At 58.9% G+C, this 13,873-nt stretch overlaps 2 protein-coding genes across 2 annotated transcripts; one reads left to right on the top strand and one right to left on the bottom strand.

The window, feature by feature from the left end:
* Window positions 1–6: 6 nt before the first annotated feature.
* Window positions 7–7,178, top strand: DTX4 (deltex E3 ubiquitin ligase 4). The gene is given in 10 exon segments (XM_010711185.3): window positions 7–116; window positions 1,754–2,025; window positions 2,028–2,479; window positions 3,212–3,273; window positions 3,348–3,509; window positions 3,590–3,651; window positions 3,813–3,965; window positions 4,519–4,680; window positions 4,938–5,027; window positions 5,348–7,178. Coding segments are annotated over 10 exon segments (1,674 nt in total). The 5' UTR covers window positions 7–91; the 3' UTR covers window positions 5,582–7,178.
* A 336-nt stretch (window positions 7,179–7,514) lies between these two features.
* MPEG1 (macrophage expressed 1) lies at window positions 7,515–10,511 on the bottom strand. Its single transcript, XM_003206351.4, has one exon. It carries the CDS (start codon window positions 10,429–10,431, stop codon window positions 8,272–8,274), a length of 2,160 nt encoding a protein of 719 aa, XP_003206399.1. The 5' UTR covers window positions 10,432–10,511; the 3' UTR covers window positions 7,515–8,271.
* Window positions 10,512–13,873: the final 3,362 nt, after the last annotated feature.

The raw sequence follows: 13,873 nt of genomic DNA, 5'->3' as shown, positions 1-13,873 counted from the left end.
GGTGGCCCGCGCCGGGCCGCGGGCGGGCGGCAGCGTGGTGCTGGGCCAGGCTGACAGCCGCCTGGCGCCCTACATCATCGACCTGCAGTCCATGCACCAGTTCCGCCAGGACACCGGTGAGTGAGCCCGGCCGGCCCGGGGCCGCCCCTGTTCCCACCTTGCGTCGCGCGGTGCCGCCTGACCTGGAATCGCATCGCGCTGTGCTGCGCGCTGCTGCGCTGCCGGGCCCGTGCTGCATCGCGCTGCCGGAGCCGGGTTGCTCTGCGCTGCCTTTCCCGGTCCCGCGTTGCGTTGTGCCGCCCTGTTCTATTCCACGTCCCGCTGCCCGCCCCGCGGTTGCGCTGCCGTGCCGTGCCGCCTGCTCCTGCCCTCCGCGCCGAGCCCCGCGTTGCATCACGCTGAGCCTTGGGTTTGCCTCGCATCGCCTGACCTGGAATTGCACAGCTCTGCTCTTTGCTGCCTGCGTGCTCCCTGCCCCTAGCTGGCCGTGCTGCTGCCCGAGCCCTGTTGCAACAAGCAGCCTTTTGCCCTAGTGGCCGGGGCCTGCGGACCTCTTCTGTTCCCCGTAGACCCTTCCTCTGTGTGTGAGGCTCTCCCTGTGCTCTCCTGGCCCTATGGGGTGTCGTGGGGACGAATCGTGCCCTGGGACATGGCAGGGTACGGGTCGGGCTGCAGGGGGACACCAGGTGGGGAGCACGGGCAGGTTTTGGGAAATCTCCGAGGGCTGAGTGCAGGTGTAAGAAATGCGGGGCACTGATGTGTGGGCTGTGCTTGGCACAGGCGTTTGTTCCCCTTCCTTCCCCTGTCAGCCCCAGCTTGGCCGTAAGAAAGGGATGGCAGCGTCCCTTGTCCCCAGGCGGTGTCCCCTGGTGGTGCTGCTTTCCCCAGCAGCCCGGGGCTGGTGGGAACCGTGGCCCGCCCGGGTGCTCGGGGACAAGGGACCTTTGGTGCCGGGGGACAGCATTCAGCGCCATGTGTCTGAGGGCTATTGTTGCCCAAGGGAGGAGGCCTGAAAGGGGAATTGTTCTGCCTCTCCCCGGGTTGCCGGGGATGTCGGTATTTTGGGTCATTAAACAGCTCTGATTTGGGGGGGTCGCGACCCTGGCAGGCCCTGAATAGCTATTGTCCCCTTTCTTCCCCCGCTGAATGGGAGGCCAGCCGGCCGCCGGGCCGGGGGGGACACGCCACTTTCCCACAGCGCCGGAGCCGCCAGATGCCGCATGCCGTCGCTGCCGCCCTCCTCGGCTCGCGCCGGATTAGGATAAATCACTGCGTGCAGCGAGGCCCCGCTCCCCTCTGGCCCCGGCGCTGCTTTGTGCCGGCAGCTTTTCCCCCACCAGGTGCCCCTGTGCGTGATGGGGCGGTGACCCACTTCTCTGATCTCCAGCCTGCTCGGGGGGAACCCGTTCTGGCATGGGAGCTGATGGTAGTGGTAGGGGTCGGGATTAAGGGGGACCGACATTCCTGTGGGCTTTAGGGGGACACGTGGCCGGTCAGAGCAGGACGATCGTGTTCTGCTGCGGTGCCAGGCGGGACCTGGCTGAGGTGTGCTGTGAGGGGCTGACTGGCGTCACACTGGTGCCGGGGTGGCCTGGGGAAACTGAGGCACGCTGCTCCCGTGGCAGGGTGGGGACGGTGGCTGAGTCAGGAAGCTGTCATTCCGACACCAGCGAGGCCGGTCGGGGCAGTTCCATGGTGCTCCCTGCCCACTGGCTGGTGCTGAGTTCTGATGAAATCTCTGTCCCCTCCGCAGGCACCATCCGCCCCGTGCGACGCAGCTACTATGACCCGTCCTCGGCACCGGGCAAAGGCGTCGTGTGGGAGTGGGAGAATGACAGCGGCTCCTGGACTCCCTACGACATGGACGTGGGCATCACCATCCAGCGCGCGTACGAGAAGCAGCACCCCTGGGTGGACCTCAGCACCATTGGCTTCTGCTACGTGATCGACTTCGCCACTATGGGCCAGATCAACCGGCAGACCCAGCGCAAGCGCCGCGTCCGCCGCCGCCTCGACATGGTGTACCCCCCTGGGTATCGGGCACCCTGCCCAAGTCACAGCCCTGGCCGGCCAGCCCCGGGGCGGCAGCGGCCCCCCCAGCCCCCGCCTGCGCCTGCCCCCAGTGCCTCCTGGTGATGAGCGTCAAAGCTGCCGTGTCGGCCGGCGGCCTGGGAGCTGCTACCCTGCAGCCGCGCAAAGCTCCCCCTGCTCCTCCCGTTACCCCCAAGGCCCCGGCACCCACCTCAGGTGCCAAGGTGCCTGACGGCATGGCCGCGGCGCGCGGATCGCTGAAGCCTCTGGGCTCACAGGGTGTCCGGCGGCAGGCAGCCAGCGCACCTGCCCTGAGCCCAGCCGGCCCTGCTGCAAGCCCCCCTGGCACAGGCAGCAGCAAGGCGGCCCGGCCCGGCCTCGGCACCCTGAACCGCAGCCACCTGCAGCGCCTGGCCATCGCCCAGTCCCGCGTGCTTATTGCCTCGGGGTGAGTCCTGCTGTGTGTGTGTGAGCGAGAGGGGAGAAAAGGGGGCCGCATCCCTGAGCCATTTAGCATGGGGGAGGGAAGCCCCAACTCTTCCTCATGGGCAGAGGGCTCTGCCGGCCCTTTGCTCTCCCCTGGTTCCTGCGTGGGGAGGGAGCGGGCATCGCAGAATGCCCTCCTGCATCTCAATGAGGAGGCTGGGCTGCTCTTTCTTCAGTCCTTTCTCTGTCCCCCACCCTTCCCCTGCCACAGAAAAGACATTCAGGGCCCTGTAAGAAGGGGTTCTTCCCCACCCTCTGAGGACCATTTTTTGTGGCGGGGTGGGGGCCACTCAATGCGCCATTTCTCCCTTTTGTCTGCTCTGCTGTCGGCCTCCTGTCACAGCCTGGCCCCTTTCCTTCCCTCTGTCCTCCCCCTTCCCTCTGCGCTCCTGACCCACCGGGAAACTTTCCCATGGAAGAGAGCCCTGACGCAGGGCGGGGGGAGCGGCTATGCAGTGGCTCTAGGAGAATGGAGGGGGAAAAAAACAGCAACCCAGCGACAAAAAGAGGCTGTGAATGGTTTGGAGACGCAGGCGGAGTTTCTAAAGAGCAAGAGAAAAGGCGGCAGCAGGGCGAGGGGCACAGGGCTGGGTGGGGAATTCTCTCCTTCCAGCCAGGGCTTGCTTGGTTGCTTGGGAAACTGCTGTCTGGAGTGGGCTGCAAGCCCTGATGTGGTCCTGTGCTTTCTCTGCAGGGTCCCTACTGTCCCGGTGAAGAACCTCAATGGCTCCAGCCCTGTGAACCCAGCTCTGGCAGGTGAGGATGGCCCCACCAGGGAGGTCTGTGGGGGTCTTCCTCATTCTTTAGCGCTGTTTTGCCTCCCCCCTCAGGCATCACAGGGATCCTGATGAGTGCAGCCGGGCTGCCTGTCTGCCTGACACGGCCCCCCAAGCTGGTGCTGCACCCCCCACCTGTCAGCAAGAGCGAGATCCAGTCCATCCCCGGCATCTCCCACACCTGCCGCAAGACCACCAAGAAACAGGCCAAGAAGGGTGAGCCCCCTCTGGCCCTTCCCACCATCCTGGCTGTAGGCCCACCCGCCCCAGCCCTGCTGACACTCTCTCTCCTTCAGGGAAAGCTCCAGAAGAGGTGCTGAAGAAATACCTTCAGAAGGTGCGGCATCCGCCAGATGAGGTGCGAGCAGTGGGGTCAGCTTGGGCTGTCCGCAAGGTGGGAGGTGGCAGTGCTCCTGGGCCCTGCTGTGTATCTGCAGCCTCTCCTCCTTGCTCCTCTGAAGAGGGGCTGCATGCCCTGGGCACGTGTCAGAGGGCCCTATCCATCCATTCTCCATGCAGGACTGCACCATCTGCATGGAGCGGCTCTCGGCACCGTCCGGCTACAAGGGCCCCCAGCCAGCCATCAAGCCTGACCTGGTGGGGAAGCTGGCCAAGTGTGGCCACATCTTCCACCTCCACTGCCTGGTGGCCATGTACAACAACGGCAACAAGGTGCGAGGCTGCAGCCCTGGGGACCTGAACCCCCAGCTTGGTGATGTGGGGCGGCCCTGGTGCATGCCATAACCACGTGTCTCCATAAAACAGTCTGTGGAGGGCAGATTTTTGCTGGAAATGCTGAATCACAAACTGGGGTTGTATGGCTGTTTTGTTTCCCCATTGTGGTTCCTGTCCTCACTTCCCTCCCAGGGCTGGGGAGGTGACCTTTAGTCCATGCACACACCACTTCTGCTTTTCCAGCTGCAGGTGGACTTCTGAGCCCTCTGCACAGGGCTGTTTAGTTTGGCATGCCTGGGAAAACACATTCCATGTTGCTTAGAGATTGTTATTCTGCCATCTGTTTCTCTCTCTGCCAAACCAAAACAAAAAAACAGAGGTAGGGCTTGTGAAGCTGATGAGGAAGAACAGTTGAGACTTCGGGTGTTTGTTTCCAGTTGGTTTGCAGGCCCTCCCAGTCCCCTCCTGCTTCCTGAGTGCTTTGGAGATGTCTGTGTGTTCATGCTGGGTGGTGCTGGGGAGCACTGCTTTCATTATTTCCCTCTCTCAGGATGGCAGCCTGCAGTGCCCAACCTGCAAAACCATTTATGGGGTGAAGACGGGGACGCAGCCCCCAGGGAAGATGGAGTACCACATCATCCCTCACGCACTGCCCGGTCACTCTGACTGCAAAACCATCCGTATCATCTACAACATCCCCCCAGGGGTGCAGGTGCGTCCTGGGGAGTGCGTTGGTGGTGAGCCATCCTTATGGGGACCCACAGCCCTGCTGCTGTTGCATCTGTGACCTAAGGCTGGGGGTGGTAATTTTAGGGCTGCTGTTAGAGCGCAGCTGCTCTGTGGTTAAGCCCTCTCCATGTGGCAGCAAGCAGCTCTGTCTCTGATGGAGTTTTGGTGTTGTGTTGCACCCAGAGTGTGCTTTTGAGTTCTAAATTGTATTTTATTTTTCTCTTCCATTGCATGTTGTAGGGACCAGAGCATCCAAACCCAGGGAAGAGCTTCACTGCCCGTGGCTTCCCACGGCACTGCTACCTGCCCGACAGTGAGAAGGGCAGGAAGGTGAGAGGGGCTCAGGCTGGCAAAGCGTGCTTGTGAGGGGGAGAGGGACAGGAGCAGGGATTTGGAGCATGGAGAAAAGCAGGCTTGGCTTTGGCAGACAAATCCAGGTGAAGATCTTCCTTCCCTGTAGCCTGTCCTGGGTGTGCTAGAGAGCTCTGCTATTTTGGTTGGTGTGAAACAGCATGGGATGGGACTCTGCTCCTGGGATCCCTGGTCAGCCTTGGTGAGGGCTTGCCTGGGTGGTCAAGTGCTGAGCACAGTGGGTGCTGCCTGCAGCTCCTGTGCCCACCTTGCTGCCTGCCCCATCTCCCCCTCCCCAGGTACTGAAGTTGTTGCTTGTAGCCTGGGACCGGCGCTTGATTTTTGCCATCGGGACCTCCAGCACTACAGGTGAATCAGACACAGTGATATGGAACGAGATCCACCACAAGACGGAGTTTGGCTCCAACCTCACCGGCCACGGTTACCCTGACGTCAACTACCTGGACAACGTCCTGGCTGAGCTCGCAGCCCAGGGCATCACAGAAGAGAGTCTGGCACAGGAGAAGGACTGAGATTGGTGGTAGGGAGGCCGTGGCAAGGGTTCCCACTGCTGTATCCAAGGATAGAAGCCACCAGTGAAACCCAGCTGGGGCATTGGGAGGGCAGCGGGAGCAGCTCCAGGTCAGTGGGGATGTGGGAGGATGTCTTAGGGCTGTCCCCTCCCTGCTGGCAGAGCCAGCTGGTGCTGCGAGCCACAAAGGTGACCCTGGTCTGGCCGTCCCCAGCAGCCAGTCGCTGCTGTACGTTGTCCCACGCAAATCTTGCGTGCTGCTGCCAGGGCTCTGTGGGAGCCGGGGAGGGCAAGCCAGGACCCTCCCTTCCCTAATCACCCACGTCCCAGCCTGACTTGGTCCCCCCTGATACCCATCTGGGCCTGGGATCCCATCCTGGTGCTGGGCAATGGGTGGGAGCTGGGCTGTGGGGTCTCTGGCTGTGGCCCTACCTCGTCCCTCACCCGTCTCTTTGTCTGTCTGTCCTGTCTGGTACATCCCGACTGATCTTCTCTGTCCACAGAGGTTGGGGGCTCTGGTCCATCTTGACCAAACCCCCTTGTCCTTCCTTCTCCTCTTGGTTATGTCTGTTATGCCCTGTGGGGTCCCATTGTCTGGGCTGCCCCTGTACTGAGAAGGGCTTGGAAGGTGGTTGGAAGCTGAGTGTTGAGGGGGGAAAGCATGTCTCCCGCCCCTGCTCCCCCCAGTAGTGGGTTCTTTGAACTGTTTGTATGGGGGCGTCCCCGTGTTGAATTTTATATACCTCGTGTTTTGGGGGTTTGTCGTATATATGTACATATAGGTGGTGATGGCTGGGAGGTGGCCAGGGGAGCATGGTGCTGTGGCCAGGCCTGGTGGTTCTCTGGATCTGGGGGTGGGGAGAGGGGGACACTGACCCAGAAGGGCTGAGTGCCTCACAGTGGAGCTGTCACCCATGGGTCTCTGTGAAGTAGGGATAGATGGGAAGCCATCACCTTCCAGCTAGATTCCATCCATGTCCCATGGCTCGGCGGTCCCTGGTGAAGTCTCAACGGGGTGGAGGGTGCCTGGCAGTGTATTGGCACAGTGATTTTGGGCTGGGCTGGGGGGGTTGATGTGCTGGGGGGATAAGTGTGGCTTGGGGAAAGGGGAGGGGAGGGGGTTTGCATGGCATCTGGTGGCCCCCACCAGACCCAGGGATTTTGCAGGGCCTCTTGGAGCCACATGGGGTGGGAACAGTGGGCCCTGTGGCTCCAGGGGGATGCTGGGGGGGCACCCTCCCCACAGGCTGTTCTATGCCCTCCTCCTGATCCCATTCTGTGAGACACCCTGACTTGGTGAGTAGGGCAGGGGCCCTGCCAAAACTGCCCCCTGTCCCCCCTTCATTGCTCCCTGTGGGATTGGGTCCTCGTAGCCCCTTTTGTTTAGTCCCTTTCTGGTTTTGCTTTGGGGTTGGTTCACCCTCCGTCCTGGGGGACGGTGGTGTGGGAGGGATCCGTCCTGATGTGCATCATTCTGTCGTCGTTACTGTTTCTCCTCTCCCCTGTCCGCGGGGTTCCATCGCTGCCAGCTGGCTGCACCCCAGGGCATCAATAAAGCGGATGGTGGAGGAGTGCTCACTGTCCCTATGTGGCCTGGCCTCTCTGTTGTCTTCTGTCCGTCGTCTGTGTGACCAGGCGAGGGAGTGGCACCCACAGGGAGGGCCAGGCACCTCATCCCCCCCCCCCCATCCTTCCCTTCCTTAGCATGGGCTGTCATCTTCTACCTCAAGGGAGAAACCCTCTGTCCCTAGGAAATCCCCATCTGGGCAGCTCTGTAGCAGGGGAACAGCATCGTGATTTCAGCATGGCTGCACCTGAGGCTGCCCTGCTGCAGAAAAACCTGAGCTGGAGCTATGCAAAACCCTCATGTGATCCGGGGGAGGGAGAGGGCCCCCACCTCCAGGGTGCCAGGTTGATGACTAATGTGACACAGCTTTTTAACAACATTCCTTTTTTTATTATTATTTTTTTAATGCTGTGTTGCCTATGCAATTATTTGCTGGCTGAAATAAAAGTGATCCGTGCCTCTCTGCATGTGTGTGTATATCTATCACGATAGATATACATGGAGGCGTGGGTCGCCCTCCTGTTCCTGCGGGTGGAAATGGGTGCTGGGTGTGTGCAGTAGTTGGAGGAAATGGGGGGGGAGCAGGGTGTTCTCCAAGGAGTTGGTCCCTGAGCCAATGCTTTTACAGGCTGTGTATCTCTGCAATGGACTTGAGTCTATCCGGTGAGTCAGGAAGGGGGGTTTGCATGGCTTCCCCTTGCTCTTTGAGGTTCTCTTGGGCACCTCAACAACCTCAGCAGCTTTTTGAAGGGCACTGGATCCCCTTTTCTGGGAATGGGGAGGAGGAGAGAGTGGGCATGGCCTGTAATGGGGTATGGGGACTGCTTATCTCTCAAGCAGCAAAGCTGGTTGGGCTGGTTGGGAAAGAGCAAGGGCTGGCAAAGAGATGTGGTGGGTCCTGGTGGTGGGATGGACTCAGGTGGTGGCCTTGGAGGTCAATCAGGCGGCCTATAGAAGGGGGAAGGGTGGTGGAGCCCTGCGGGGTAGCTGGAGCTGCAGAGAGGTGAACCTGTCGTGGGAATGGGGTGAGGTGCAGGGGCTGCTGGCACTGCACAGCTGTGCTTTGGGAAAGGAGTGGGCCAGGGGCTTTGCCTAGGTTAGGAGCACAAGCAGCTGAACGATACTTATTCCGTGAGCCCCGCTGACTCTTGCTGGTGCCCCTCACCCATGTTTACTGCGGTGCTGTCCCCTGGCCTCTCCACGGGTGTGGCCCCTTCGCTCATAGCCACGTACCCCCTTCTCCTGTACCTCCAGCGACCGTAGCAGACCATTGCCAGGGTGGTGACAAGCCCCACCACCACTGCTGCAGCCACGCCAGCCACCTCGCCCCCTGTCAGCGCCCGGCCCCTCACCATCTCTGCTGCCTGCTGGATCTCAATAGGCTGTGCCAGCCGCCACGCACGGCCCGTCCCATCCCGCACCCAGGCGCTCTCCCCATCCCCATTGCTCACCAGCACGGTGTCGATGGCTGGCAGGTTGGCAGGGGGTCGGGTGAAGGGTGGCAGGCGTGCCGGCGGCAGCGAGCCCGCCGTGAAGACGCCAGCCTGGACACAGTACTCTACCTGGCAGCTGTCGCTGATCAGTGCCAAATGCTGGCTGAAGCCTGTGGGGCAGCGCTTGGTGTAAGGGTCCTCGGCGGTACCCTGGTGCTGACCCCCTAAGGGGTTCCCTGTCTGGCAGCTGAAGAAGCCCCCGAAGGGCACCGCGTACCGACTGCCTCCCTCGTAATCCTGGCTCACACACAACCTGAGGTCATCGAAGAGCTTCAGCAAGAAATACCGTGAGGGGCAGGACTGGGCACCTGTGAGGGGGTTGACGCTGCGGCTGCTGAAGAGCCCCCCAAAGAGGTAGCCTGAGTCTGGGGACACCAGGCCACTTGCGACACACCAATAAGCTCTGAATTGTACCCGGGAGAGCCAGAAGACGTCCCTGCAGACACGGTGGCAGAAGATGCCCAGGGTGCACTTGTTGTGGCACTCCAGGTGGCTGTGGCCTTCCTCCCGCTCCTGCATGCCCAGCAGCACAGGGCTGTACGAGGTGGGACAGGAGAAAGCCCCGGTGAGGGGGTTTTTCTGCTCTAGCGCCCGGCACAGTTCATTGGTGTCGGGGCCGGCCAGCCCGGTGCACTCCTGGAAGACTCCCCCAAAGGTGAAGTTGGTCATAGTCCCCATGCAGGAGCCATCGTCAGCATTGGCATAGAAGTTGAAGTTGGGTGAGGTGGCATCAGTGCAGCCAGGGTAGGTGTTGAAAGTGTAGTAGCGGCGGATGGCCATCTCCACCCGCTTGGCCAGCTTCTTCACTGTGGGGCTGGGCAGCTCTGGCAGGGTGCTGGGGCTGATGAAGAAGTACAGAGGCAGTCCCGAGCGGTCAATGGCCACCAGCTGGTTGCTAATCCCCTCCTGCCAGGTCTTAAGGGTGATGCCTGGGTAAAAGGGGGTCCCACCGATGCTCTCTACTCTGGAGTTGGTGCGGTTCTCTACGTACTGCTTGGTGAAGGCAGAGCTGGTGCCTTGAGACTCCTCAGTTTTCACGTTGACTATGCTGTGGAAGGCTACAGCGGCTGAGGCGGTGATGGAGCTCCGCATGGCCCAGCTGTCCTTCAGGAAGGTGGCCTTGATCTGATCTTCCTGGACCAAGCTGGCTCCAGCATCCACAGATGTGATGGTGTGGGTGCCATAGTTGAGCACCAGCACCTCAGACAGAAAATCAGCCATTCGAGTCTGGTTGTTCTCCAGGTGGCTGGCAATGGTCAACAGCTGCTTCTTGAAGCCCTTGTCCAGGCTTGCTCCTGGGTCAATTTTGGCAGTGTAAACCAGGTTCCTGACCTGTACGCGAGTGGTGACCGCCTTGTCCTGCACTTGGTGGGTCTTGGCCTGGTGGAAGTCATAAGAGAATTTGCCATTGATTGCAGAGAAGAGGGACAGCTCCAGGTTGATGGAGGCAGAGGTGACACTTTTGTAATCCTTCCAGGACTCGATGATCTCAGAGTTGATGTCCAGGTTGCTCTGCTTGCGAGGAATGGTGAAGATGTCATCTGGGATGATGTAGGACCCATCTTCAGTGGTCTTACACAGCGAGTAGCTCAGATCTATGACTCTGCCCATATCTAAATTCCTGAGGTTGTCCCAGCCCCCCCCGGGGAGGACTTCCAGGGTTGGGAGCTTCAGGGCCTTCTTACAGTCCTGAAACCCCACAGAGGACAGCGGCTCCTGGGGCCGCTCAACCTCTGCCACTGCCATAGCCAGTGCCTGGGTGAGGAGGACCACCCTCAGCACCCAGACCATGGCTGAAGAACTCTGGACGTCCCAGTGGTGAAGAGGTGGCTGGGGAAATGAAGAGGAGGGCGTGCGGCTGGTGGGTGGTTCCTCCTCTCACGGCTGAATTAAGAGAAGGGAAAGGAGAAGTGAAAGCTGGTGAACATGAGAAATAGCTGAGTGAGGCAGAGATGACTGGGTGAGGGGCAGGAAAGCTCACTGCCTCTCTACAGCAAAAGCTCCCTCTTAGTGTGAAAGCTGCTCTGCTGGGAATGGGACAGGGAGAACTCTCTTACTCAGCACTCCGCTGGCATCCACATAATGCCACCATGTGAATCTCCCTTCAGTCCCTCCCTCCCTTCACCCTGGCTCTACCATGCCCCACAAGGCTCTGGTGGCTTTAGGGGAGACTTCAGCACTTCCCATTGTCCCTTACAGCTTCCTGTATCCCATCCCTGTATTCCCCTCAGTGTTCCAGGTTGGGAAGGACACCTTCTGTGTGGAACTGTGTCATAGCTGTATGCTTTGGGTAATAAACAGGTAAAGTTGTTTCTGCTATAAAAGCTGCTGAAATAACTATGACTCTTTCCTTATTGACAGGTTCATTTCTCCTATTTCTGCTGGTTAGTTCCTCTTCCCAGGATAGTTCTGGTAGAGAATGGGGCTGCAATGTGTGGTGTGGTGAACAGCCAAAGGGGCCAATGAGAGCACCTTGTCCCTCACCAGCAAGAAGAGCCTGTCTCTGTCACTCTATGCCTTCCCATCAGCTGCCTTATTCTATAGAACAAAGAATATCTCCTCAGGATGAACAGTCTCAGATTCCTCAGCCTTTCCTCATAGGAGACAGGCTCTAGTCCATCATATTCACGATACTTGGTTGGACTCTCTCCAGGATGTCCACCTCTCTCATACCAGAGAGTCCAGAGTTGACTCGGCACTCTAGGTGTGGCCTCATCAATGTGGAGCAGAGGAAAAAGATCACCACTCCTGGCCTGCTGACCTGGGGCTGCCGTCCTTGGGGGGCTTCAGGTCAGCAGAGGAATCCCTGGGCAACTGGGCATTGAACATCTGAATCAGGAGGCTGGAGACAAAGACCTGCCGAGACAGCTTCCCAACAGAGTTGTGGGCAGCGTGATTTTACGGTCACATCTGAGCGGGATGAGAAGCCCAGAACACTGTGTAAACCACCAGGTATGACATGGAGCCATGAAATCAGACATCGCGCTGACCGGGAGGCGCTGGGGCATCCCCACCGCCAGGCGCGGTGCTTTGCTGTGCTGCCACTGCTCTCTGCTGGCACTGGGGCAGCACAGCACTTCTGGGGACAGGCAACTTCCTGGGCTGCAGTGTCTTTTACGTGGAAGAAAGCTAGTGCTATCCCAGCAAAAACCAGCAGAATATCCACCCGTACGTCTACACCATCTGCATCATGCGTGGGTTTTACACTTGAGAAAATATCGTCATCAATCACCACCAACCTTCCTGTCCTTTGATACACTGAGATATTACTATTTGTAGGCTGTGGGCCATTACTTCAAAATGTCCATTGAACTGTGCCAGGTAAAGGTCTATTGAGTTCATTTTAGTCATTTCATCAATGATTTTGGGTATCCCTTCATGCTAGCTGCATGCTTCCCTCAAATGTTGCCCATTCTATCTCTGTAGGTTCCAGTTTGTGTTAGAGTTAGGCCAGGAGCTCCTTATTAACCCGTGCAGGCCTCCCAGTGTTTTTGCCAAACTTTCTTTGGATCATGATGTGTTGCTTCTGAGCTGGGAGAAGGTGATCCTTGGATATTAACCAGGGCCTTTTCAGGGCCTTATCACAAGCAAGAATTTCCCTGTGACGGCCAACCTCTACTGTCCTGAAGCCCAGGGATGTGAGCTTGCTGCATGCCCTCATCACTGCCATAAGGATGCTGAACTTCATAGTTCATTGACGCTGTGGCCAATGCTGCTCTTGAGCTCTTCATTCCCCACCTGAACCTTCGTGTGGGTGAGAGCAAGCTCCAATACAGCACCTCTGCCCACTGTCTCCTCAATCACATGGAGGAGAAAAGCTTCACCAGCATGCCTACATCTGTGTGCGTGGGGGGACATGCACTTGTTATTCTCGATACATTGCAGCACAGCAGCTATGGGAGCCATCTCAATTCACACCTGTGAGATCTCCCAACCTTCCTATTGTTTCACCCATGTCCAGAGCTAATGGGGATATATCCGTAATTTAGTTTTGCCCCATGTCCCCATGGAATGGCTGACAGACTCAGGTACAGGACCCAAGGCTGGAAGTGATTTCCACATAGTCTTGGGGTTTTAATAAAGAAGAGATACTCATTAGGAAAGAGTTATAGAAAATTATTTTTAAAAAGCTGATTAGCTGTTGTATCCCAGCTGCAGGAAGGAGAATGGAGCAGTTTGCTGCTGTTCTGTGCATCAGGCAGGGAGAGGTGATGCTGCCAAGGCCAGGGCTGACCCTTCCTGGGGACAGAGGTTCCTGTTCCAGCCATGTCCCTATAGTCTGCTCACAGCGATGTGCCCAGGGTGCTGACACCAACGTCGTCATATCCTGTGTCCTCAAGGGGCTGTGTCGGAACATCCTTGGAGTGGAGAGAGGGGGACACCTCCGGCACAGCCATAGCATCATCGTAGCCATGTGAGGGACTGTGCTGGCACTGGGCAGGGTGGTCTGTGACAGACACAGAGAGGACATTGGTGAGGACACAGCCAGGAGGGGCTTCATGCCCTCACCTCCACATCAAAGTTATTTGGCTACATCTCCTCAGAAGGTTACCCAATGCCTCCTGTGCCCCTACCTGGGGACACCTGGAGGTCGCTCTCCCTTACACCATCCCCACTGTGATCTGACAGTTTTCTCCCTGAGCCCTGGGAAAGAGAGCCTGGAGGGGAAGAGATGTGTTGGGGATATGACAGTAGATGGGGACAGCCCCAGGCACTGATGACCCTCCTGCTCCCACCTGTGTGGCTGGGCACTTCCTGGTAATCAGGCATCAGGCTGTAGTCCAGCTCCTCATACACAACCTCAGAGGCAGCATCCTTGCTGGGTTCTGCAAGGCAGCATGCATGGCACCGGTGTCCCCAGTGTCTCCAAGGTTCTGCCCCGCATTGTGGAACCCCCAGAGTGCTGCCCACCTTGGCACTGGGCCCATGTGCGGTGTGCCAGAACAGCCAGGGCGGCCAGGGCCGGGCACAGCAGCGTCCCCAGGACCACGCACAGCACTGTGAGTGCTGACACACTCCTGGGTGCTGCAGTCATGGGGACAGCGCTGTGGGTGAGAGCTGTGGGGCAGTGGTAGGAAGCGTGAGGCCCCATGGGGATCTCATGGCAGCAGTTAGAGGGCAGCAAGCACGGACAAAACCATTTGTGAGGTGTGTCTGTCCTGGTGGCTGCTACCTGGGGCTGGGCTGGTGGCCTCACTGCTGTCCCTGGTGTCCCCATCACACACGATGTGGG

The sequence above is a fragment of the Meleagris gallopavo genome, chromosome 5, assembly GCF_000146605.3.
Source record: "Meleagris gallopavo isolate NT-WF06-2002-E0010 breed Aviagen turkey brand Nicholas breeding stock chromosome 5, Turkey_5.1, whole genome shotgun sequence".
NCBI lineage: Eukaryota > Metazoa > Chordata > Aves > Galliformes > Phasianidae > Meleagris > Meleagris gallopavo.
This window is presented reverse-complemented; position numbering and strand designations above follow the sequence as displayed.